The sequence below is a fragment of the Dermatophagoides farinae genome, chromosome 9 (assembly GCF_024713945.1).
Source record: "Dermatophagoides farinae isolate YC_2012a chromosome 9, ASM2471394v1, whole genome shotgun sequence".
In the NCBI taxonomy this organism is placed as follows: Eukaryota; Metazoa; Arthropoda; class Arachnida; order Sarcoptiformes; family Pyroglyphidae; genus Dermatophagoides; species Dermatophagoides farinae.
This window is the reverse complement of record NC_134685.1, coordinates 667,465-692,777: the sequence shown is the minus strand read 5'-3', so window position 1 is coordinate 692,777 and position 25,313 is coordinate 667,465. Positions and strand designations below refer to the sequence as shown.

The 25,313-nt window shown below is 27.2% G+C and overlaps 5 protein-coding genes across 8 annotated transcripts in view; 1 reads left to right on the top strand and 4 right to left on the bottom strand.

The window, feature by feature from the left end:
- The window catches only part of LOC124497549 (uncharacterized), a 31,241-nt gene extending 6,034 nt beyond the window's left edge, over positions 1-25,207 (top strand). For 2 of the 4 annotated variants that reach the window (XM_075734092.1, XM_075734091.1), the window contains exons 2-5: positions 383-1,007; positions 13,972-15,043; positions 16,381-16,596; positions 17,809-18,650. In XM_075734092.1, the coding sequence (XP_075590207.1) occupies positions 898-1,007; positions 13,972-15,043; positions 16,381-16,596; positions 17,809-17,901 (1,491 nt within the window). In that variant the 5' untranslated portion in view covers positions 383-897 and the 3' untranslated portion in view covers positions 17,902-18,650. Of the gene's footprint in view, positions 1-382; positions 1,008-13,971; positions 15,044-16,380; positions 16,597-17,808; positions 18,651-24,499; positions 24,816-24,888 lie in introns of those variants that run through there. The other 2 variants (XR_012832419.1, XM_075734093.1) reach the window with 2 other exon arrangements.
- On the bottom strand, positions 9,252-10,265 carry LOC142597807 (uncharacterized). Its single transcript, XM_075734098.1, has 2 exons — positions 10,159-10,265; positions 9,252-10,091 (listed from the first exon to the last, which is right to left on the bottom strand). Exons 1-2 carry the CDS (start codon positions 10,256-10,258, stop codon positions 9,310-9,312), a joined length of 882 nt encoding a protein of 293 aa, XP_075590213.1. The 5' UTR covers positions 10,259-10,265; the 3' UTR covers positions 9,252-9,309.
- LOC124497550 (uncharacterized) lies at positions 18,646-21,003 on the bottom strand. The gene is made up of 3 exons (XM_047061216.2): positions 20,304-21,003; positions 20,141-20,181; positions 18,646-20,068 (listed from the first exon to the last, which is right to left on the bottom strand). Exons 1-3 carry the CDS (start codon positions 20,304-20,306, stop codon positions 18,895-18,897), a joined length of 1,218 nt encoding a protein of 405 aa, XP_046917172.2. The 5' UTR covers positions 20,307-21,003; the 3' UTR covers positions 18,646-18,894.
- Positions 20,552-22,110, bottom strand: LOC142597806 (uncharacterized). Its single transcript, XM_075734096.1, has 2 exons — positions 21,777-22,110; positions 20,552-21,707 (listed from the first exon to the last, which is right to left on the bottom strand). The coding sequence occupies exons 1-2, from the start codon at positions 21,821-21,823 to the stop codon at positions 20,552-20,554; spliced, it is 1,203 nt and encodes a 400-aa protein (XP_075590211.1). The 5' UTR covers positions 21,824-22,110.
- Positions 22,645-23,635, bottom strand: LOC142597784 (uncharacterized). The gene is made up of 2 exons (XM_075733893.1): positions 23,185-23,635; positions 22,645-23,107 (listed from the first exon to the last, which is right to left on the bottom strand). Exons 1-2 carry the CDS (start codon positions 23,229-23,231, stop codon positions 22,645-22,647), a joined length of 510 nt encoding a protein of 169 aa, XP_075590008.1. The 5' UTR covers positions 23,232-23,635.
- Positions 25,208-25,313: the final 106 nt, after the last annotated feature.

The following is a 25,313-nucleotide window of genomic DNA, read 5'->3' as shown; positions in this document are numbered from 1 at the left end:
TGTTGTTGGTTTGTGATTTTTGTTGTTGTTGTTGTTGTCACAATTTTCAGCATTTTTGTGATGTTTATTATCCAATTTGGTTGTGTGTGTGTGTGTTTGGATGGAAATGTCACGTTTTTTCCTATTCACACATATCGACAATTTATTAGTAACAATTCAAACACTTTCATACACTCAATACACATATACAATAAATAATTCACTTTGCATTCATTCATTCATCTGTTTATTTTTTTATTTTTTTTTTTTGACAAATCGAATAATGTTTTCTAGGAAAATTTCCCATTCATTTCCATATTTTGTTTTTTTTTTGCCAAAAACTTTTTACTACAAAAAAAGTTTTTATTTAAAATTCAATTTTTTTTCTGTTTTTGTTTTTTAGACTTGATTGATTGATTGAAAAACGACAACAACAACGAAAACGTTATAACCGAATTATATCATCATTACATTGATCGTCGATCCATTATTATCAATTAATCATCATCCATAGAAAACCATTATCATCAAAATGGCCGATTTTTATCATGATAGCCTTATGCATAATCTAAGTCATCTTTATCATCATTCAGAAAAGTTTGGTGGTTTGATTGATCCTTCGATTGATCCTATCACTATATCATCATCATCATCATCATCTCACCATTAATAAATGAAGAATATGATTGCTTCAATGTTACAGAATTAGAAGCTGTACCAAATCATTTTGGACAATGGTTTCTTATTTCATTATATTCATTAACATCGTTATTAGCATTGATTGGTAATTTAACTGTTATTATTGTTGAAATATATGGAAAAGAATCGGCACATAATATAAGAAAATATTTAATCAATTTGGCTGTATCGGACATCACTATTGGCGTATTGTGTGTACCATTCACATATACAGATTTTATGCTCGGCCAATGGATATTTCCACATTGGCTATGTCCAACGGCACAATTTGTACAATTATTAAGTGTTTTTGTTACATCATTAACATTGACATTTATCGGCATTGAAAGGTATGTAGAGATAGTTTTTATTTTTATTTTGGTGCATTTTTGTTTTAAAAAAAAATATAATTTAATTTGATAAGTTTTTTTCTAAAAAAAACTTTTGATTGATTATGCCTGCCTTATGATTGTCATTTATATGTGTGTGTGTGTGTGTATGTGCGACAGAGGTTTGTCGTTTAGATACAAATTGGGTTCTTCTTTTTTTTTTTTTTTTTTTTGTTGAAACTAAAAAAATAATTTGAATTCCTAATACTAATGCTTTCGGAGGGTGAGGATTTTTGTTTAGTTAAATGAAAAAATTTTTCATTAATTTTCCGGATGTTTTACATCACTATTTTCCGGTGAATGAGAAAAAAAATCATTTTCTCATTTTCATGATGATGATTGAAATGTGAAAAAAAAAAAATTTTTTTTTTCCCCACTAATGGATGGATCCATTCTAAATGAAATTTAAAAGTTTGAACTTTGTTGCTAGTGTGAGTGTGATAAGAAAAAAAAAATGATGTGACAATAATAAAAATTACATTATGATTCAATTTAATCGAGCGCCCCCTAGTGTGTGTGTGTGTGAAAAAAATTGATTTTTTTTTTGTTTTTGTTTTTGTTTTTGTTTTTTTTTTTGGTGATTATGTAATAATAATCATAATATATTGACAAATACCAATCAGTAGAAAAAAAAAGATTATGCTAGAATGCGAATAAAGTTTCAAGATTATCATCATTAAATGAGGGTGAGAATGAATTGAGCATAAAAGTGGAACCAAAAAAAAAAAAGATGTTCCAAATACGATTTAGATTTCTTGGATCAATTTATTTTGGATCAAAATTTTGACTATTTTTTTTTGGTATTAAATCGGTTATATTCCTAAGAAAAATGATCATAATGATGATGATTATGAGTGCAATGTCAATGTCGATTCTTTCTTTTTTTTTCTTGAAATTGAATTTGAATTTTTCTGATTTTCTCCATTGAAATTCTGTATTCTTTTTTTTTGGAATTTAAATTGTAAATTTTTTTTTATTTTTTTATTTATTTATTCCTATAAATAACGGGTTATTTATTTAAATTATTCATCAGTTTTTTTTTCTCTCCGGAAACAGAAAGGTTAATAGCATTTCGAATTGGCAATGTTTGAAAATATTTGAATTTTTTTTTTTTGTTCACACACACACGCACACGCACGCACACACACACTACATTTGTAAGATGATTCAATGATTAATCGATAATCATCATTGATCATGAAATTGTATAGGTCATAACAGGGAATAAAAGTTTCCGTTTGGATTGTTGTTGTTGTTGTTAACAAAAAAAAAATGTTTAATTTCTACAACAACAACAACAATTTATCATTAATCGATTCATCATTTATCATTTGAATGAATGAAATGTACAAATTTTTTTTCATGTTTTTTTTTCTTCTTGGTCATCATCTGTCATTTGAATGATACATTTTTCTGTCTATTTTAATGATTAATACGTCATTTATGAATGTTGTGTCTGTCTCTCTGTGTGTGTGTGTTAGTAATTAATGATGATGACTATTTTGTGATAATATCAAAATTCCAAACGTACAACACACACAAATAATCATCATCATCATCATCAGTAATATAATACAAGTCAAATAGAAAGTGAAAAAAAATCCATTTTTCTTTGCTCAATGGAATTTCATCATTTTCAATATATATTAATATTTATTGGACGATTCGATGAAAAAAAAATGGAAGAGATTCATAAATCGGAATTTTTTTTTTCGTTTTCTTCTGTCTACCACTACTATCAACACTCAAACAGAAAAAAAAATTCCATGATGAACCATGTAGTTCCTGAATTCCAAGAAATATTTATTTATCCTATCATTTTGGATCCATTCTATGTGTGTGTGTGTGTGTGTGATTGGCATGGATCTCTTCTTTTTTTTCAATCATTTTGAATTATAATCACATGGTTGTGTGTGTGTGTGTGTATGTGTTTGAGTGGAACAAAGATTAGGTGTGATACATTTTTTTTCCGGTTTTGGTTTTGGTTTTAGTTTTAGAATCATTTCATTTTCTAATGGTATGAAATTTTTTTTTTCGTCATTTGATGTTTATTTGATTATTACAAGATTGATATAAAGAGATTGGGTTAAATGTAATTATAGTGTGTGTGTGTGTGTATGGTGTTGACATTTTCAATTTCAATTTAATTAACACAATGACAAAAAAAAATGTTGTCGTCGTCGTCGTCGTTGTTGTTGTTGTTGCATTTGTTGTTGTTGTTGTTGTTGTTATTAAAATAATTGTGATTGACAGTTTTGATGATGGTGATGATGATGAAAAGAGATTTTTTTTCATAATTAAATTATTATATCGAAACATTGTGTTATAATTAATTTCTTTTTTTTTCTTTTTTTTTTGTACAATTATCCCTAATGATGATTGCGAATGTGATGTATTATTATTTTGATTGATTAATCATCATCATCATCATCATTGTGTTTGTCACCTATACTATGGATATATACGATAATATAAGTGGCAAAAAAGAAGCAAACAGAAATCTATTTCTTGGAAAAGTTTCCGGAAAAATTATTTTTGTATTTTTTTTCTTGATTACAGTAGTAGTAATCAATTGGTCAGCAGCTGTTGGTGGTGGTGGTGGTGGTGGTGGGTGGGTGGTTATAATTTGTTTTCAGTGATCAAATGTAATGAAATCTGGTTTAATCACGATTACTTTTTTTCTGGCTTATGTATGTAATATGTAAGGATCTTGATCAATCAAATCAAATTTTTTTTGTTGTTGTTGTTGTTTTGTTTGACATTTTCATTGACTACTACTGCCTTTCCCTTGTTGCTATGATCTTTTGATATTTAGATTTTGATTCATTCAGTAAAAATTCTTTGAAAATTCATGAAAAGAATTTTCAATTTTTTCCAAAAAAAAAACTGGAATTAAATTGAAAAAAAATGAAAAACTTTTTTGGATGATGACTCTTCAGATTTGTAATTGACAATCATCATCATCATCGAGATCTGTTCAAAATGATCATTGTCAATTGCATTGAATTGACATTGAAGTTGTGGTTTTTTTTTTGATCATTTTCTGGCCACACACACACACACGCATTTACATTTTTCTATTTGCCACCATGTTTTTTTTCATATTTTATTCATTTTCAAATAATGATTGTTGGTCATTTGTACTTGTACCATTTTTTTTTAATTTTTATCTCTCTTTTTTTTCCATCTTGATTAATCATCTAGAACACGAGATTTCCCCGGTATATATATATATAGGCAGTGAAATCGAAAGAAATATATATTTATTTTTCTCTGTGTTTTATTTTTATTTTTATTTTTAGTTTTTTCTCTTTTATTGAGAAGAACGTGATCTGTTTACCATATGATGGTCAATGATGGTTGTTGATGACAATTGTGAACATATATATTGTAATATATGACCGACAATTATCTGTTGTTGGCCGAAAAAAAACTTTAGTAATTTCAGTCGATTCAATGTATTTGTGTTTTTTTGGTGTGTGTGTGTGAAAAATTGTTTTTTTTTTGTTTCGTATCCTTTTTTTTATTGCTTGACATTACTAAACTATTTCTACCCTATAATCACATCAATGGTGTGTGCGTCTGGTTTGAAATTTTTCAATTCAATTCAATAGAATTTGTTCATCGAAAGGTCGTATATACGTGTGTGTCTTGAACAAAAAAAAAAAATGAAATGAAAGAAAGAGAAATTTTCTCATCATCTTGATTCCTTTTTTTCTACTTTTTTTTCAAATTTATACGATATTCTCGAGAAAGAGAAATTTTCTCATCATCTTGATTCCTTTTTTTGTGTATGTGAGAATGATGTTCTACTTTTTTTTCAAATTTAAAAAGGCCAAAAAAAAAACATACGATATTCTCGAGAAAATGTCATCATCAAAAGAAACAAGACAAAAATACAAAATCAACATTCAATCAATTTTCATCAATGTCAAAATAGAAATTTTCCAAATTCATTGCTCTGGTGTGTATGTGAGAATGATGTTCATTCATTCGATTCGCTATTTAGATGAAAATCCCAAAATCCACCCACTCAGGGATAAAAAGGCCAAAAAAAAAAAAAAACATTTCTGATTTTCATTCAACAACTCAAAATCCACATACCAAGAGAGAGATTTGTTTGAATGACATAGCCTCCTTGTCAATATTCGAGCTTCAATACTGCGTCTATTTACATCCATATTACAAGTGAAAAAAGAAAATTAATTGATTCACTGGCTGCTGCTGCTGCTACAACTGCAGTATAAAATTCCATATATATCGATATATGATCGATTATTTTATTTGTTTTTTTTTCTTGTTCTTGTTCGAATTCGAACTCTTTCTATGTTCTATTGAATGACTGCACCACATCATGATTCAGCAACGTGTGCTGATTAATAAAGCTATTCGTTTCAAGGTCAGAATCATTCAAAAGTTTTTCATGTTCATCATTTTCAAAATTGTCTTAATAAATCTTAATCAAAAACTTAATAATAATATAATCAGAATTTTCTTTTTTCCTTTTTTTATATGATGGATTTTGTTTTTTTTTCTATGAAAAAAAAACTTTTCGTTTACTACGTTATTTTAAAAGTTTCTTCCAAAAAACAAATGGAAAAATTCTTTCATATGTGAACGAAGAATATTCATTCTGTTTTTTTTTTTTTTTTTTTTTTTTTTTTGGAGCAACGGATGTTGTTTGTTATCACGGTGTCTGTGTTTTTTTTTGTTTTGTTTTTTTCTAAAATTTTCACTTTATGATGCTGCTGATTCAGAAATCATTTCCTGTGCGTGTGTATGCTGCTTTTTATTTTGGTTGGTTTTTGTACATTTGAAAAAACAAACCAAAAATAAAGTTTCCATTATACATGATTTTAAATTTGTTTGCTTTTTAGTCAGTGATTTTTCCTAGATCAACAACATATTTTTGCAGATTGATTTAAAATTTCAATTTTTTTTCGACGAAAAAAAAATTGAAAATTTAAAATGAAAATCGATAAAGATGCGTTTAGCATCAGCAACCATCAGCATTATCATTTTATCATTATCGATTTTTTTTTTCGCCATTTTGTTTTATTGTTTGTGTATTTTTTGGCTGAAAAATTTGCATTTCACATTGATTTTTTCTCGCTTTGTGTGTGTTTCGTTTTTGAAATGGTGTTGCAAATGATGATGATAATTTTTTTTTTGTTTCATTCCTGTTTCAAAGATTTTCATTCAAATGAGAAAAATTGGTCATTTAGAGATAGCGGATTTTTTGTTGTTGTTGTTGTTGCTGTTGTGTTGGCTCAAATGAGCCATATATACACTAATAATAATAAATGGTGGTCAATATAAATTTATGGTGGTGAAGCTAACATTTCAGTGATTTTTGGCGTTTATCTGTGTGTGTGTGTGTGTGATATTTTTTGATATAATGAATGAAATGAATGTAAACCGAGGGCTATTCAATGATGACGTGATTTTCATCACCGAAATTGGGTGGTGGGTGGTGGTGGTGATAATACTGATTTTTTTGGGGGGGATAATGAAAGAAAATGAAATACAATTTAATTAATTTTTTTTTTCTTTTCAAAGAAAATTTCTAATTCAATTCAATCCATTCAATTGGAGTTTTTTCCTTGTGTGTGTGTGTGTTTGTTTTCTGACACTTTTCTTCTTTTCAAACAAGAAAAAAAAATCAATTTAATCACCACCATCATTGAACAAAAACGAAACCATACCACTGAATTGATTTGTTTGAAAATTTTCAAAAAATTAAATGAATGAATGGTGCCACTCTTTTCATTTCATATTGTCCCATTTGGATCGATTATCAGCATTGGAATCATGTTTTTTTTTTGGTTTTGGTTTTGGTTTCGGTTTTGTTTACAATTGTGATGAAGCGAGAGAAAAATTTTTTTTTTTACATTTTTTTCTATTGAATCTTGAAACATTTCAGGAAAATTTCTTTTTCCCGAAAACTTTCTTTCATTTATTTTTCATAAATAAAAACGCTTTCATTCTGATAATTTCATTAAGCTTTGTTTCCGTTTCTATTTTTTCTTTTTCTTTTTTTTCTGCTGATTATGTTCAATCCAATTTTTCTGTTTGTCTGGTGGTATGTCTGAGTGGTATAATGATATTCGGGTGATTAGGACATATTTTTTTTGCCTGAAGGGTTTTTTTTTATATCTTGAATGGATGACATGAATTTGTGTGTCTATAACACACAAATTTCTGTATTTAGTTAAGAAATAATAAGAATTCGTTGTTCTTTGTAAATTTTGATTATCATCATCAACATGATGATGTTCTGATCAATGTTGATTATATTCTTTATATATGTGGTTTGTGATCATATATCATGATGATTCTGTTGGTATTTTATTCGTAGAATTCTTTCAAAATAAAGTGGGTTGAATGATTATATATGGCCGTAAGAATTTTGATAATATTTTCATGTCCCGAAAAAAAAATCAATCGGATTTTTTTCGTTGTTGTTTATTATTTATTTATTCGTATATGTGTGTAATGCTTGCGTAGGCGTATCATTTCATTTTGTTTCCACCATATAAAGATGCTGACGATGATGAAGATTTTCCATTTATTTTTTGTTTTTGTTTAATTCTAAATTCATTATGATTATGATTAATATTTCATTTCATTTATCATTGCAAAAAAAAATGAAATATTCATCATCGTCAAAAATTGATGATGATGATGATGAAAGATGGAAAAAAATGAATTTTATCACTTTATCAATGTGAAAATCAATTTTTTTTCCTATAATCTCGGTTCTTAGGTTAGGTTTGATTTTGTTTCTATATCGTTGGCTTTTTTTTCACATTACAACATCTATGAATTTTGTTTTTTTTCTGTTTGTTTGTTTGTTTGAGCGTGAATAATAAGATCATAATGATGATGATGATGATGATGATGGTGAAAAAAAAGTTAAACAACCAAATAAGCTAAAGGGCAGAGATATTGAATTAAAAATTACATGCACGAAAATTCTGCCAAAATCATTAAATGAACAACCAGAAAAAAAAACGAAAAAACGAAAAAAAAAAGATTTCACCCACAGAGTAACTGGATATTTTTCATTATTATAAAGACATATTGGCCTCGTGTGTGTGTGTGTGTGTGTGTGTGTTTTTTAATTTTTCTTGAAACTATAGATTCTTTTTTTTTTGGTTCCTGAAAAAAAAAATTTTCTTAAATCAAGAAAAAAAATAGAATCTGAAAAAAAATTCCAAAGTCACTTGTGTGTGTGTGTGATTCTTTTTCCAAAGAAAAAAGATAGTTTTTTTTCCTTGTTTTTGGCCATTTTTTTTCTCCTTTTCATAAAGCGGATTTCTTTTCATAATTGATTTTTTTTTTGTTTATGTCCGGGTATTTATTTCAATGGTGTGATCTATGTGAATAGTCCACTATTTTTTTTTTAGTGTGAGATTCATTCATTCATTCATTTAAATTTTTATTCCTTGGCATTTGATACTGTTGCTGTTGTTGTTGTTGTTGTTGTTATTGTTACTCTGTTGCAAGACCTGTCAGAAACAAAATTAGATTTTTTTTTCGTTTTTTTCGTTTTGCTTTTGAAAATTTTTTTTTTTCAAAACGAAGAAATTCCAATTTTCTTTGCCAACAACAACAACAGAAAAAAATGCTTTGTGTGTGTGTGTGTATGTGTGTGTTTGCTATGGCCACAAACGTTATTCCATTCCAGTGGCTATGTAAAGAATCCAATGTGTATTTTCAATGGTTTGTACTGAATAAACGATCCAAGAAGAATCTACAGTTTACAGAAATAGCGAAATTCTTGTCTTGTTTTGTTAAACATATATAATGGCCTTTGGTTGTAGAATATATGCTATTTTATTTGTGATTTTTTTTTCTTTTTTTTTCTCGTTCTCTTGTCGTTTTTATTTTGAAAATATAAAGAAAAACTAATTTAAATAAATGGTTAGTTTCACTGCAAAAGAGAGAATATTTTATTATTCTCTATTGGAGCCATTAACACACACACACACACATATGTCAGTGTGTGATATTGATATTCTTCATGCTTGTATAGCTGTCAAACAATAACAGCAACAACAAAGATATGTGTGTGGGTGTACATTGTACACTGTACACATATATACACAATGAAAGTTGTTCCGGCACCGGTTTTTCTTTTTGGTCATATATCTATCATATACTATTGACCAATGAAAAAATAATTGAATTGTAATTGAAAAGTGAAACAAAAAAAAAGTTTTATTTTAATTCAATTTTCACCATTCATTCATTCATTCATTCATAAATTATAATTTTGTTCTTTCATATAGAAACCAATTATTAGAAAAAAAGCAACAAAATAATGTAAAAATGCTTCCACTAAACCGGTGAATGTTATCTCGGCTAGATGTCCAATTGTATATGCAATTTTTTTGCCAAACATTAATCGTTCATAAAGACAATCATATTTGATTTTCATTCGTAAATGTTGTCGACATTTTAATAGTGGTTGCATTGGTAGAATATAATTTCTAATTCTATGAAAATCATTTGAAACATTTGCTAATGTCAGAAATGGTAATAGACCAGTTAACATATGGATGATTATAATCGATATGAATAATAATTGTATTTGTATGGATAAATCTTCGAAAATCAATTCACATATAAATGTAATATTAATCGGTAAACTAATGATAGTAAAATAATATAATGAATGGCTCCATGTTTGTTTATTGGTCAATAATTCATAATATGATAGACGATTATGTTGTCTATAAATGAATTGTAATTGTTGTAATTCATTCTGATTGATTGATTTTTGTTTTTGTCGTTTTTTATTATCCAAAATAATTTTATAAAATTTTCTATTCAATTCATTCAATCCACAATGAAATAATTGATATGTTGCCATTATTGTACATGATAATAATGCTGCATATTGATATAATTGTAATAGATTATGTATGACTATTGGACATTCCATTATGATCAATAATTTCATTATTAATGAATTTTGAACAATTTGATATTGAAAAATTTGTTTGAAAGTTGCCATGAAACCAATGATGATTAGTGATACTTTATTTTATTTGATAATGAAATGAAATTCATTAATGATTTGTTTATGGTAAAGCAAAAAATAGACTTGCAATAAAATGGCCAATAAAAGTGCAAAAATCGATAATCATTACAAACAATACAACATTATAACGGCATTTAGCTGTTGCATATGGAAATAGTTTCATTTTATTGATTTTTTCAAACATTTCCCTGTCTATATGATCCATTTCTAGCCATGATTTTAGCCAAACTTTAATGTAAATCAAATGCTTAATGATGATTGATATAAATAATTTTTTCATCACCATAGATGAACAGCAATGATGATGACAATGATGATGGATATGTTGACAATAATGATTATCAAAACGAATAGACATTTTTGTTGCAATATTTTCAGGCTTATCAAAACTTTTATAATATTGATCCGTATTATAAACAATACAATCATATAGAATCTGAATACTAAGCCTATTGGATGGTGTATAGAAAAATGTTTTTATACCAACAAATTCAATCATTGTAATCAATATTTGAATGATTATAAAGAATTTATTGACTATTTTACGATTTTCCCAACAATACAATGATGCATAATCATATTTATATAATGGAAATCTATCCACATCCATATACATTAAGCCAATGATTAATAATCGTATAAATGAATAAATACAAAGAATCATGTCCATTCTATGTAATCGTCGATAATGGCTGGATCCATATTCATCACCAATATGTTTCATGGCATTATAGATGAAATTTTTCACTCTAAACAACATGTTTGTTTTTCAATTTTCAATTTATTTGTAATCAAGATTTGAAAATGCAAATATAATGATGGACGATGAAATGAGAAATGAAGAAAAAATTTTTTTTTCGTTTTGAAAATTTTGAAATCACCATCATCATCGTCATTTTTTTTTGCCATTTGGAAAACAAAAATTTTTTTGATTCAAGGTTAATTGTCATTTGAAAACTATGTTCTCTCTCTCTCTCGCTCTCATTTTTTTTTTTTTTTTTTTGCTTGTGAATTTGAATTTCGAAACAGAGATAGAGAGAAAGAGAGAAACTAATGATATTTGAACGGAAATTTGTTTAAAATTTAATGACAAGTTATTGTTGATTGTCATTGATTGATCGATGAATGAATGAATGAATAATTTTGGCTTGAATTTCAAAACAAAACAAAAAATCGAACCAAACCAAACCAATGATTGACGTTTGTTGTTGTTGTTGTGGTTGTTTTGTTTCGATGATTTCAACAAAACACACACACAAACTGTATTTGAGCCCATTTTTTCTTTGCCCTGGGTACCATGGCATTCAACTGTGTTTTTTTTTCATTCATTCAAAAAAAAAAAAAACAGTTGAAAAAGTTATGTCAATTTTTTTGTTTTCATTTTCATTTTTTTTTTCGATAAAGAATCTAGTCCAGTTTTTTCCGGTTCCATATTCAATCCATTTTTGTTTGTTTGTTTTAGTTTTAGTATAATCATCATGTATATGAATGTGTGTGTGTGTGTGTGTGTGTGTGTTTTCATCAAAATTCATTTTTTGTTGGTTTTCTACGGTGACCATTGCATTGCATTTTCGTTTGAAAAGAATTTCACTCTTTTTCTTTTCAAATTTTTTTTGTTCCATAATTTCAATTCAAAGAAAAAATATTCCATTTCATTCTTTTGATTCCGGATGGCCAATACTTTTTTTTCTCTTGAAATGTCAGATTTTTTTTTTTTTTTTTTTTTTTTGGTTTTGTTTGTTGAAATGAATTCAAAATGAATAATGCACCAAGACAAAAAAAAACCGACACACATTATGATGATGATGATGATGATGAAAGGATTGTGTTTTTATTGTCAACCATGACCGGCAATTATTATTCCAAGGTCTTTTTTTTCGCTAGCCGGTCCTAGCATATATGCAAAAAAAAACAAACAAATGTTTACACACACACACACTGACATGACAAATTAGAAATATGATCAAAAAAAAACCGTTCGTTTCCCGTTGATTTTTTTTGCTTGCTTTTTCATTTTTTAATCACTCGTTGGTTGGTTGGTTGGTTGGCTTTACTGGGTTTAGGGTTTTACGTTTCGTTTGTTTCATTGTGTGTTTCATGCATGTATTCATAAATTCAGATTTCAATTTTCTGGTTTTCTCTCTTTCTCTCTCTCTCACTCTCTTGTTCATTTTGAATGGTTCATTCATTCAAAAATTATGAAAATTTTTTTTTTCGTTTCCATTCCGTGTAAATGCATTTGAACAAATGAACAAAAAAAAATATTCGTTTGTCATTGAAAAATGAAAATAAAAATGAAAGATTTTCCATTTTTTTCCACTCAACGAATTAGCGAGGAAAAAAAACGTTGTTTCCAACGGATTCTGTTTTTTTTTATATCTCGCTGCTGCTGCTGATACATAATCCAGTAAGTAAAATCAAAAAAAAAAATTCTCTAATGATAATGATGATTGAGTGAAAGATTTTCGTTTGTTGTTGTTGTTTTGTTGTTGTTGTTGTTGTTATTCTATGGTAGGAAACGAAAACAAAAAAAAATCCTCACAAATACCAAATGTTTTCTGATGAAATGAAATGAAAATTTTGTTTTTCTTGTTTCGTATTATTGATAAAAACAATGATTTTTATTTTTTTTGTTGCTCCAAAAACAAAAAACAGCATCCATTATGGCCGGTAAAACTAGACTGAACTAGTAGTGGCGGAAAAGATAAGAAGAAATAATCAAAACTTTTTCCGTTGTTTGTTACAAAAACATACGATTTTTTTTTCTCTCTCTGGAAAATTTTTTTGTTTCATTTCATTGTAATCTATTTTTCCGGAAAATTTCTTTTCTGTTTGTCTGTTTGTTTGTTTGTATCAGAATTCAATTTTCAAATTCATTGTTAAACATCATCATCATCATCATCATCATGGTTTTATCATTGGCCATCTTGATTAGATGATTTATCCGATTTGGGATGGACACAAGAAAAAAAAAACTATTAATACTGAAAAAAAAATGTTGATGATGATTGAGATTCTTATTTTTGTGGATTCTTGATTTCAGAATTTTTTTTTTTTTACTTTAAAGATATTCTGCTGACGTTGTGCCTTTTTCTCTTCAAAGAAAGAATGAAGAATGAAAATCGAATTACCGAATTGTAGAGAGAAAATGGGATTTTTTTAAAAAAAAACACAACATACAATGATCACTTGAAAATTTTTTATTCCACTTGATTCTCTCTGTCTTTACCGGTTGGATCTTTAAATGTTCTTGTTGTGCGATGATGATCATGATGATGATGATAACCGAGACGATCATAATACCAAGCTGATCAAAGCAGTATTTTTGTAGTTTGTTTTTATAGTTTATCTACAAAAAAAAATTGTTCATCACAAAACAAAATGAAAAAAAAACCAATCATGCTATATCATTATCGATTGTTTGATCTTTTTTTTGTTTCTCTTGTTGATCGACGATGATCAATTTTTTTTGTTTTGTTTTGTTTTGGATAGAAACGACTAAACAAATCGACTACATGACTAATCCTAATTTAATAAGATTTTTCCAATCAATTTGGAACGCCCAAATTTTTTTTTTGCCAATGATGATGATGATGATGGAGAATGGGGATGGGTTTTTCTCTTATCATAATAATTCGATTGATTGATGATGATTATTATTATTGATGAATGTGAATGTGAAAGAAAAAAAGTTTCAAGTGTTCATTTTTTTCATTATGATAAGCTTAACAATTAGTGTATAAACACATATATGTGTGATGAACGAATTTTTTTTTTGTTTTCAAAAGTAATCGTGATTACTATCGATATACTGTCAAAACATTTTTCGAATCAACAAAGTTGTTATGTTTTGTTTGTTTTTGTTTTCATCTATAGATATATGGCAACATTGCATCCATTTTCATCATTACATCATTGGCTTGAATGTCATACACATATAATGTTGGCATTAACATGGGTATTCGGTGCAGCATATGCATATATACCGTTTGAAAATACGGCCACCAGACCGTTTATGTTACCAACAGATAATCAGACAACATATTATGAATGTACATATGATAATGGTGTTTCCGTATTGAAATTACGACTATTTATGACATCAAATATTGTGCTTACATTCATATTACCATTAACCGTATTAATATTCAGCTATTCGGCAATAATGCGTAAATTGATTGCAGATGAAAAACGTTTTCGTAAATCATCTAATCATGCATATGGTGTAAAATTTAAATCATCAATATGTCGATCAACGGATAGTAATTCACAGAATCAGAATCAGAATCAAAATAAAAATAAAAATCCGAATATAAATATGAAACGAAAAATTAACTATATGACTGATATGATGATTAATGATGATCATAATAATGGTGGATCTAGTACATGTAGTATAAATAATAGTGATTCACAATCATCATCATCATTACCATCCGCATTACCGTTATCGTCCAATTCTGTACTTCCGGTTAATTGTCATCATAATAATCATATGATTAAAATGATTAAAAAAACAAATGAACAACGAAATAATTGTAGTAGCTGCTGTTCATCATCATCACCATCATCATCATCGAAACATTTAAAACCCATACAAGTAACGACCAATGTAACGAATGCAAAAAATTCACCGGAAATGGAAATAATTAAACCATCAATTATTAGTGAAATTAATAATAATAACAATAACAATAATGGAACATTATGTTCATGTGATCATTGTCATCATCAACAACAACGACCACAGCAATCGGGGCCTTGTTTATCGACGAACAATAACAACAATTTGGTTGGCTTTTCAAATGGCCGTCTATGTCCTACGGAAGAATTAATGATGATAACAAATTCATCATCTAGTGCGCCTCCAACACCATCCATAAATCAACAATTATCAACTAGTCAGATTGATTTAAGAAAATCTACGCCATTTAATCATCGTTCAAAGGTATGTTGTATTTTTTTTTTTTCGTTTGATGAAAAAAAAACAATATATATCGACAAACAATAATAATGAATATATATTGAATATTGATATTTGATGATATGTGTGTGTTTAGAATATTAAATTATTGTGAATGAATAAAATGAATGAACTTTGATGAGATACACATACACAATAGACATATTAACCAAAAAAAAAAAAACTAAGCGAGCATAAAAATTTAATCAAAAAAAAAAAAAAAAAATAAAAATTAAAAAAAAATATTCGCAAATACCCAATCAATTACAAATTGAATTTTTTCGTTTCTTGTCAACCGGAAACGATTTTGTTGCCATCCAATGAGTGAATTGAATGCATTATGTAATGGTGGTGGTGGTGGCGGTAGTGTTGGTTTGATTGAATGGTTGGTTGATATACGAAATCAAATCAAATCAAAAAAAAAAAAACTTATTTCAATATCAAATACCAAAGAAAAAAAAAGAATGTCTCTTTCTGCTTTCAACTTTTTTATTATTATTATTATCATTGTCAATTCATAATGATGATGATGATGATGATGATGGGTAATAATACGGAAACGGAAAACCAGAGACATAAATTTAGTATGGCAAAAAAAAATCGATGAAAATAGTGAAATTTTCGTTTTTTTTACCTCTCTCACACTCACACACACACACACACACACGCTCTCATTCTTTATTCTGATGACGATAATGGAATAATAAATGTGAATCATTCATTGATTGTTATATCATAGAATCCATCATTATTAGTGAATGTGAAACAAACAAACAAGCGAACAACAACAACAACAACAACAACAATCTTGAGCGATTCAATTTGTAATCGTTTTTTTTTGCGTTCCAAGTATATTATTTAGTGCATGAAAAAAAAACAGAAACTTTGTTGAAACATTTCATCTTTCAATTTAATCTCTATATATAAATGATGTTCAATTCGTTTGTTTATTAAGCGTGGTGATATATAGAAAAAAAAAGTTTTTCGTTTTTTTTACTCCATTTTGGATCATCAAATCCATTATTACTATTTTAGTAGTAGCAGTAATCAATTATTTAGTAAAATGAAAATTGATTTTCATACAATTTTTTTTTGTCTACTGTTGTCTGTTGATATATAATCTAGTTGTTGTCGTAGTTTTAATTTACACCATAATCGAATCGATGATCAATTCATTGATCGATCGATCGATTTGTTTTCAATCCATTTGTTTGAAGATTATCTGTGTTATTGTTGTTTGTAATTTGTTTAATATAGCAGATTTTTTTTGTTTTCGTTTATTTTTCACTTTCCACTTTCCAAAAAAAACCAATAATAAATAGACAATCAAAATGATGTTCACCGTTATATTATTATATGGTATATGTTGGATGCCAATCAAATTGTATCAATTTCTCAATGATTATGGTCTAATTGCCTATTGTACTGAACGTGAATTATATGCAATGGTTTGTCTTTATTTTATTTGCCATTGGATGGCAATGGCAAATAGTTTTGTCAATCCAATCATCTATTCATTTATGAGTAAAAGTTTTCGGGTAAGTACCAAAAAAAAAATACAGAGAGAGAGAGAAAGTTTTATTTGTATTATTAATAATTTGATGATGATGATGGTGTGATAATGTGAAAATTGGAAACATTCATTCATTCATTCATTAATTGTATCAATTACACATTCCATTCGAAAATGAATCAATCAGTTTCTTTTCAGTTTTTGGCAATCAATGAAAAAAAAAGTTACTTTAGGTTTTTCCAAGAATTTTTTTTTTATTTATATCTATGATGATATACATTGGTTTCGTTGTGTCGTTTACCAAATTTTTTTTTCTCGTTTTATTTTGAATTTCGAAATATTTTCTCGTTTCTCGTTTTTTTTTTTTTTTTTTTATTTTGAATTTCGAAATATTTTCTCGTTTTTCTTTTTTTTTTTTTTTTTTTTTCTCGTTTTTTTTTTTTTTTGATTCAATTCAATATCCGGTCGGGTGTTTCTAACCAGAAAAAAAACAACGACAACAACAACAACAATGTGTATTAACTTCCATTGATAATTATATGAAAGAAACATGGATATTCAAATGGATTTACAGATGAAGAAAGAGTATATATAGAATCTTGGAATTTTTTTTTTTTTTTTGGTTTTGTTTTATTTCGTGATCTACATGATGATTATGATGATCATGATGATGATTATAATTATTAATTATTAATATAATATTATTATTATTATTATCATCATCACATGTTATGGTAGAGAAGAATTTTTTTTTTCATTTTTATAGAATAATATATATAAAGAGATAGATATGAAATCTGAATTCATTTTACCAATGAAATGATTAGTAGTTGATGGGGTTTAGTAGAAACGAAAGAATTATTTAGGTTTTATTCATGATAATTATTGCCTTGATTTAGAAACAGTGTCACTATATGTTTGTATGAATAAATGAATGAATGTCTCTATCATTATCATCATCATCATTTGATGAAAGATTTTGTTTTGAAATGTTTAATTTCATCATCAGCATCATCACATTTATAATGATAGTGATTATCATAGAATTATCCATGATTTTTTTTTTTCGTTTTTCGAATATCAGAATTTTTTTTTTGTCCTCAGTCATTTGCATGATGATTCTTATATTCCTCTCCTCATTATTATAAAATCCCATCACTAACTAACTAATCATGTTTTTTTTTCTCTCTTTTTCTCTATTTTTTCAATTGAATGATTTCGATAAAATAATTTATAGAATGATTTCAGTAAAATAACAAAAACATTTCGACAAACATTTTCAAAAAATCTTAATCAACTTTCAATCAAAACATCATCAACACAAGTATAATAATGTATATATGTGTGAATATAAATGGAATTCTAATCACTGTGGTTCAATGACAACAACAACAACAACAACGTGACATTGGTCATCTTTATTATCACATTAAACGATGACAACTAGCAAAAAAAAAAAGATGAGAATGATTGATTTGATTTTGATTATCATCATTTATAGTCATCATTTTTTTTTATGATCCATTAACGAATGTGTTTGACAATTTTTTTTCTTGTTGTATATGTTTATCAATTCATGAACGATGTAAAACACACATACACACACACATGCACGCACGAATACAGAGATAACACATTTATGATGTACGAAAATAGAATTGTGAAAAAAAAACGAAAATTTTTTTCCCTCTATTCACAAATCGATGACAACCGTGAAAAAAAAAACGAAATTTTCAAAATTTTTTTCTGGTCATCATTATAACATTGTTATCACACATTCACCTAAATAATGGCCAAAAAAAAAAAAACATCCATTAATCATTGTTGTTTTTGTTGTTGTTGTTGTTGGACCTTGACTGACCGATAGTCACACACACACGACAACATCATCACGCCATTCTTTTTTTCCCCCTTACCCCAACCACCACCATTCATTTCTAATCGATAATCATTATATTGTGATTAATGTCTCTCGATTCTTTTCTGGATGGATTTATATATGTTTTTTGTATATTATTATATTTTATGTTGTCTCATTCATTCATTGTTGTTCACATTAATAAAAAAAAAAAATTCTTGTTTCCGGATTTTTATATACATTTCATTGATGTGTTTATAATTATTGTTATTGTTATTATTATGTAAGGCGATATATCGATTATTTTTTGTGTAAATTGAATTGAATTATTATTATTGATGATGATCATTATCATCATCTCAATGATGAATGTGAAAATTATAATTTAATTTGAACTTTGAAAATTGATATTTTGATAAATCATTTTTTTTCGAGATTAGTGCTGCCATCTAATGTCTGTCGTTCTTAATTTGTCATATTTTGATTTTTTTCTTCATTATTTTCTGTCTGTATCAATAACACAAAATAACCATAAGCAGCTATAATCATTGATAGTAGAAATCTTTGATCATAAATAAAAAGATCATAAAATTTCATACGGAAATATTCTTGATATAGATGAATCATTTCAAAATATCGAATCTGATTACGTGATTTTGGTCGTATTTTCATCATCCAAATGGCACCAATTTGATCGAATAATGGCCATAATTGACCAGTGTCCATTGAATTTTGACGTTGTAGATCCAATAATGCCAGCAGATGATCCATTGATCTTGCTGATTGTATTTTAAAATTCTGTTGTCGTCGATCATTTCTATAGCGAAGATGTTTGATAATATTACGTAATGTTCGTTGAATTCGATTATCCATCCATATCCAAAGAAATGTAAATGATGAATTAATAGCCAAAATAATCATAGAAAAAACAGTAGCTTGCCCTTGATGAATCGTAAGCAATGTATGTATAAGATAGAATGTCCATTCAAGTATAAATAAAAAACCAAAAAAGCCAGCTTTAGAATTGAATTTCAATGAAATATAAGCCAATAAACGTATAGTACTAATACATTCTTCATCGGTGATTTCATTTGATTTCAATTGTAATTCAATTCGTTGTAATGATTGTCGGATGGCATTTTTGAAATAATAAAACAATGATCGTAAAAGAATTTCACTAAGATACATCATCACCATAATATAACATTTAAGTAAATTCATCATTGATATTGACGCCATTGAACTTGTGGTCAAACTGGCGAAATAATTAAACAACAATGAACAATCAATAATTGTTATGATCAAAAATGTTATCGCTATGAAACGATGTTTCAAATTATCTGGATAAATTATAGTGAATATTGATGAATCAGCCAATCGGATTAAATCATAACCATTCAATGAATAAACTAGATATGATACAATAAATGTTATCAAATATAGAAATTCACCAATCATATCAATTAAACGACCAAATGCATTTTGACTAATTTTAGTTGCTGATACACCATCGTATTCTTGACTATTATGAATATATACATGATAAGAGCCATTAATGAATAATGTAGTCATGATTGTACATTTAATCATTGTCCATCGATGTTTCCATTCGAATCGTCCGAAACTAAATCCAATCATTCTAAGTAACACGTGGAAAAAAAATTCAACATTATTATAATTTCAATTTCAAGTTCAAAGTTGAAAAATTTACCGATAAAAGTTGTAAAAAAGTCTTACGGCAAATATTTTTATCTTCATTTTTTTTTATTAAAGATGGTTGTTGTTGTTGTTGCAAAATGAAACAAATGAATGCCAAAAATGTAATGATGATAATGAAACTAAAGTCAAGTAAATTCATAAATAGAATAGCATACCATGTAATTATTATGATAATGATAATGTTCAGAGGATCAATATTTATTCCTGTTTTCTTATTGATTGATTGATTGATTGATTGATCGATTTATAGCAAATTAATTTTCACATAATTAAACATTCGATCAATTGGTTGAATTTGAAACAAAATAATATGATGAAGACATTGGAAACATGGCAACCGTTGATGAATTTCTATAGAAAAGTTCTACTATATTTTGATGCCCGGTAATTATTACTAAAATTTTTAATTTTCCGTTTGTGTTAGCAACACAAAATAACTGGCAGCAAATATGTTCAATGAAAGTAAAAATCGATGATCATAAACAATAAGATCATGAAGATTCATACGGAAATATTCTTGATATAGATGAATCATTTCAAAATATCGAATCTGATTACGTGATTTTGGTCGTATTTTCATCATCCAAATGGCACCAATCTGATCGAACAATGGCCATAATTGACCGGTGTCCATTGAATTTTTGCGTTGTCGATCCAATAATGACAACAGGCGATCCATTGATCTTGCTGATTGAATTTTAAAATTTTGTTGTCGTCGATCATTTCGATAGCTAAGATGTTTGATAATATTCCGTAATGTTTGTTGAATTTGATTATCCATCCATGCCAAATAGAATATAAATGATATGTTGAATATGTTGAAAATCATTAGTGCTGATTGAATCATATTCGTCGATTGCATTTGAATTTTCAACATTATATACATCAGTTCACATGTATATTCAATGATGAGAATTAATGCTAAATAACCAGCTTTGAAATGGAATTTCATCGAAATTTGTGCCAATTCACGTATATTATTCATACATTCTATTTCGGTAATTTCATTGGAATCCAATTGACATTCGATTCGTTGTAATAATTGTCGTATTGCATTTTTAAAATAATAAAACATCAATTTTACGAGAATTTGATTGAAATACATCATTATTATCATATAAGTTTTGATTAGATTTTTTAAGGATTCTAATATTTCTTCAAAACGTCCACTCCAATTACCGAAATTATAATACATAATTAAATTATATAAAATGACCATTATAAGTATGACCACTGATACAATAAGATTTTTCGAATCATTACGATATATTTTTTGAAATATTGATGAATCAGCCAATTTGATTAAATCATGACCATTCAATGAATATATTAGATATGATACGAAAAAAGATCCAATATAAAGAGAAGCAGATATATTATCGATAAAACGTCCAAATATTTTTTGATTAAATGCTGTGTCATTTAAGTCGGTATATTCATGCTTTTTATAATCCATTATATGATATATAGCATTGATGAACAATATGTTCATAATAATGCATTTGATGATTGACCATCGATGTTTCCAATCGAAACATCCGAAACTGAATCCAATAGAACTAGTTTATTAAAAGAGATAAATGAGAAAAAAACGATAATTGAATAATAAATTAAATGAAAAAATTTACCTGTAAAAATAATGAAAAAGTTTAACGGAAAATATTTTTATCGCCATTATATCATTGGATCAAGACCAAATAAAAATGGTAATGGTGTTGTGCTGTTGTTGTTGTTCCAAACAAGACAATCAATTTGATGGAAAATCGGTAATAGATCGATAATTTTTTTTCTTGTTTCATCATAATTGAACATTTAGTTAAATTGAATAATTGATCTGAAAATAACAAAATAATAAACTATGGAAACCGTTGATAATGAATCGATAAATTTTTCCTTTTCATGATGATAGATATTACTATTTGACGCACAATAATTTGTACTTTATTTATTTTTTGACTTATATCATCGAATCATTGATTCAAGAAATTTTTGTCCATAAACAAATATATAGATAGATCAGCTTTCAAATTTGTTTCCGAAATCACCATCTGGTATCAGAAATTATCACTAAAATTATCATCTTATTTTCGAAATCTTTAAATTTCTGTTTGTATTATCAATATGAAATAACAGTTAGCAAATAGAATCATTGAAAATAAAAATCGTTGATCATAAACAAAAAGATCATAAAGATTCATACGGAAATATTCTTGATATAGATGAATCATTTCAAAATATCTACTCTGATTACATGATTTAGGACTGGTAAAAAAAAAAAAAAAAAAAAAAAAAAACCCAATAACATATAAATGATCCATTGAAAATGACGATTACCAATTGAATGATACTTGCTGCGTTCATATGAATTGTTAAAAAGTTATATAATAAGTAAAATGTCCATTCAATAATGAAAATTAAAATAAATAATCCATCAATACCCAATAACATATAAATGCTTTAAATAAAATAAAATAAAAAAATAACAACCCATTCCATTCATTCCATTTTTTTTGGTATATAAAATTTTAGTAGATTTATAATTGACATTTGTATTGTGTCGAAACTAACAACCCATTCACCAAAACAATAAAACATTATTATACTATCAACAATTGCCATTAAAATTAAAGCCATTGATATGATGCGATGTTTCCAATTATCCGGATACATTGCCGTAAATATTGATGAATCAGCCAAACGGATTAAATCATAACCATTCAGTGAATAAACTATGTATGATACAATAAATGCCATAAGATATAATGTTGCATTTATCTTGTCAATTAAAAGACCGAATGCATTTTGACTAATTTTAGTTGCCGATATACCATGATATTCATGTTGATTATAATCAAACATATAAAATATGCCATTAATGAATATTGTAATCATAATTACACATTTAATCATTGACCATCGATGTTCCCATTCGAATCGTCCGAAACAAAATCCAAATATGCTAATCAAAAAGTGAAAAAGTGGAAATTATAATTTCTGTTTTGCAAATTTCAAGTTCAAAGTATAAAAAAAATTTACCTATAAAAATTGTAGAAAAGTCTTACGGCAAATATTTTTATCTTCATTATTATATCATTTGATCAAGATCAAGTAATAATGGTCGTGGTCGTGGTTATTTTTTTTTTGTTGTTCCAAACGAGACGATCAATATAATGAAATGATAAGTTAATTGAATACAATTTGAATATACAGCATGTGATCATGATTGAGGTGATGATCGATATTTGTTCCTGTTTCAAACATAGTTAATTGACAATTTAAATTGACAAATAAGATGATTGAGAGACATTCGATCGAATCGATTCGATCGTAACACAACACTATTATAAAGAAGACAATAAAAACAAATAAAACAACGTTGATAAGCCGATGAATTTTTTTTTAAATTTCCGTCTGTAGAAGTAACACGAAATAATTCGTTCCGAATATGATCTTTGAAACGATGAATTGTTGATCATAAATGAAAAGATCATAAGGATTCATATGGAAATATTCTTGATATAGATGAGTCATTTGATCGAACAATGGCCATAATTGACCCGTGTCCATTGAATTTTGGCATCGTTGATCTAATAATAACAGGTAAATTAATATAGATTATGACTCCCAATGCAATGATATTATATATGATTGATTACCAACGATGAACATTATAATCATCGATCAATGCACATTTTCCTTCGAAACGTTCGAAACAAAATCCAACTGAGCTAATTTTACAAAACGAGGAAATGAATTTTGTAAATCATCATAAATTTCAAGTTCAAATTGCAATAAAAAAATTTACCTGCAAAAATTGTAAAAAAAGTCTTACGGCAAATGTTCCAATCTTCGTTTAATTATTATTATTATTATTATTATGGATCACAAGATCAAATAACTAGTATCAATGGCTGTTGTTGTCGTTTCAATCTTTATGATGAAATGTAAATTGAATTCAATTTTTACACACCATACAATTTGATAATGATCAAGGAGGATATTTGTTCCTTTCTCATTATTCAATTGATTGATTGATTGATTTACAATTTATATTAAAAAAACAACAATATTCATCATCAATGATTGATACATAAACAAAAATTGATGACAAATATATTCTCGAACATTCGAATTCGAATGTATCCGTACGTTCTATATGAACAGGCGTTCCAAATCGAACGTTTATCATGTTTTTTTTTTGTTGCTTGTCCAATTCATTTTCCATTCCGAGTTTTTATTTTGATTTTTTTTTCTAAAATTTTTCACCAAAAGTTCCAAAATTGTTTTTATCATCATCATCATCATAATCTGTTCATTTTATTACATCTCTCCCACGCGCATACAAACACAGGAAGTATCATTTTGGAGAAAAAAAAGATGATCTGTTTTTATGGTTGAACAAAAAAAAAACGATTTCTCATATATACCGACTGTGATATAAACAACAACACTTTGTTCCTGTTTTACAAATATAAATATTCCACACATGATGATGATAATATCACTAGCCATCAAAAGAAAAACAAAATGGGCACGAACATTCGTTTTTTTTGTTTCTCAAGATTATATGATGAATAATAATGATGACATCAACATCATCATTTGTCTTTGTCACCACCATCATCATCGTTTTTGATTGACTTAATTACATCATTTTTGTCATTCGGGTAGTAGACTTAATTTAATATCCTCGATAATTTTTGTTTTCATTTTTCTTTTTTATTTATTTATTCATTTCAGCTTTATTATATCATGCTTTCAATTACATTCAAATGATGATGATGAGAAAGAAAAACATCCTCTTATAACCAATAATCAAAATCGATGTTGACTGGTTAAAAAAAACAATTGTTTTAAATTGAAATCAATTAATGATGACGAGACAAAAAAAAATTCCCGTCATGAATACCCTGTTCTTATATTCAATTTTGTCACCATTTTTTTTTCTTGTCAATTCAATTCAATTGGATTCAATTGCAGAATTATGATGATGAAATTTAAAACATTTTATTACAATTTGAAATGATGATAAATGTCATCATCATTGGCTAACAGACATCATCATCATTTATCATTTATAATAATATTATATATTGTAAGTAGTGTAAAGCACAATGTTGTGTTATGTGGACATTTTGTAAGATTTAAGATTCCAACCACTATCA

Excerpts from the sequence above, each read along its gene's own strand:
- LOC124497550 (XM_047061216.2), bottom strand. Across the intron at positions 20,069-20,140 it reads CTTTTTTACAACTTTTATCG|AATGATTGGATTTAGTTTCG; the intron begins GTAAATTTTTCA and ends CGTGTTACTTAG.
- LOC142597784 (XM_075733893.1), bottom strand. The coding sequence starts at position 23,231 with ATGAAGATAAAAATATTTGCCGTAAGACTTTTCTACAATTTTTATAG. Across the intron at positions 23,108-23,184 it reads CTTTTCTACAATTTTTATAG|CATATTTGGATTTTGTTTCG; the intron begins GTAAATTTTTTT and ends CTTTTTGATTAG.
- LOC142597806 (XM_075734096.1), bottom strand. The coding sequence starts at position 21,823 with ATGGCGATAAAAATATTTTCCGTTAAACTTTTTCATTATTTTTACAG. Across the intron at positions 21,708-21,776 it reads CTTTTTCATTATTTTTACAG|TTCTATTGGATTCAGTTTCG; the intron begins GTAAATTTTTTC and ends TTAATAAACTAG.
- LOC142597807 (XM_075734098.1), bottom strand. The coding sequence starts at position 10,258 with ATGAAACTATTTCCATATGCAACAGCTAAATGCCGTTATAATGTTGTA. Across the intron at positions 10,092-10,158 it reads TATTGGCCATTTTATTGCAA|TATCACTAATCATCATTGGT; the intron begins GTCTATTTTTTG and ends AATAAAATAAAG.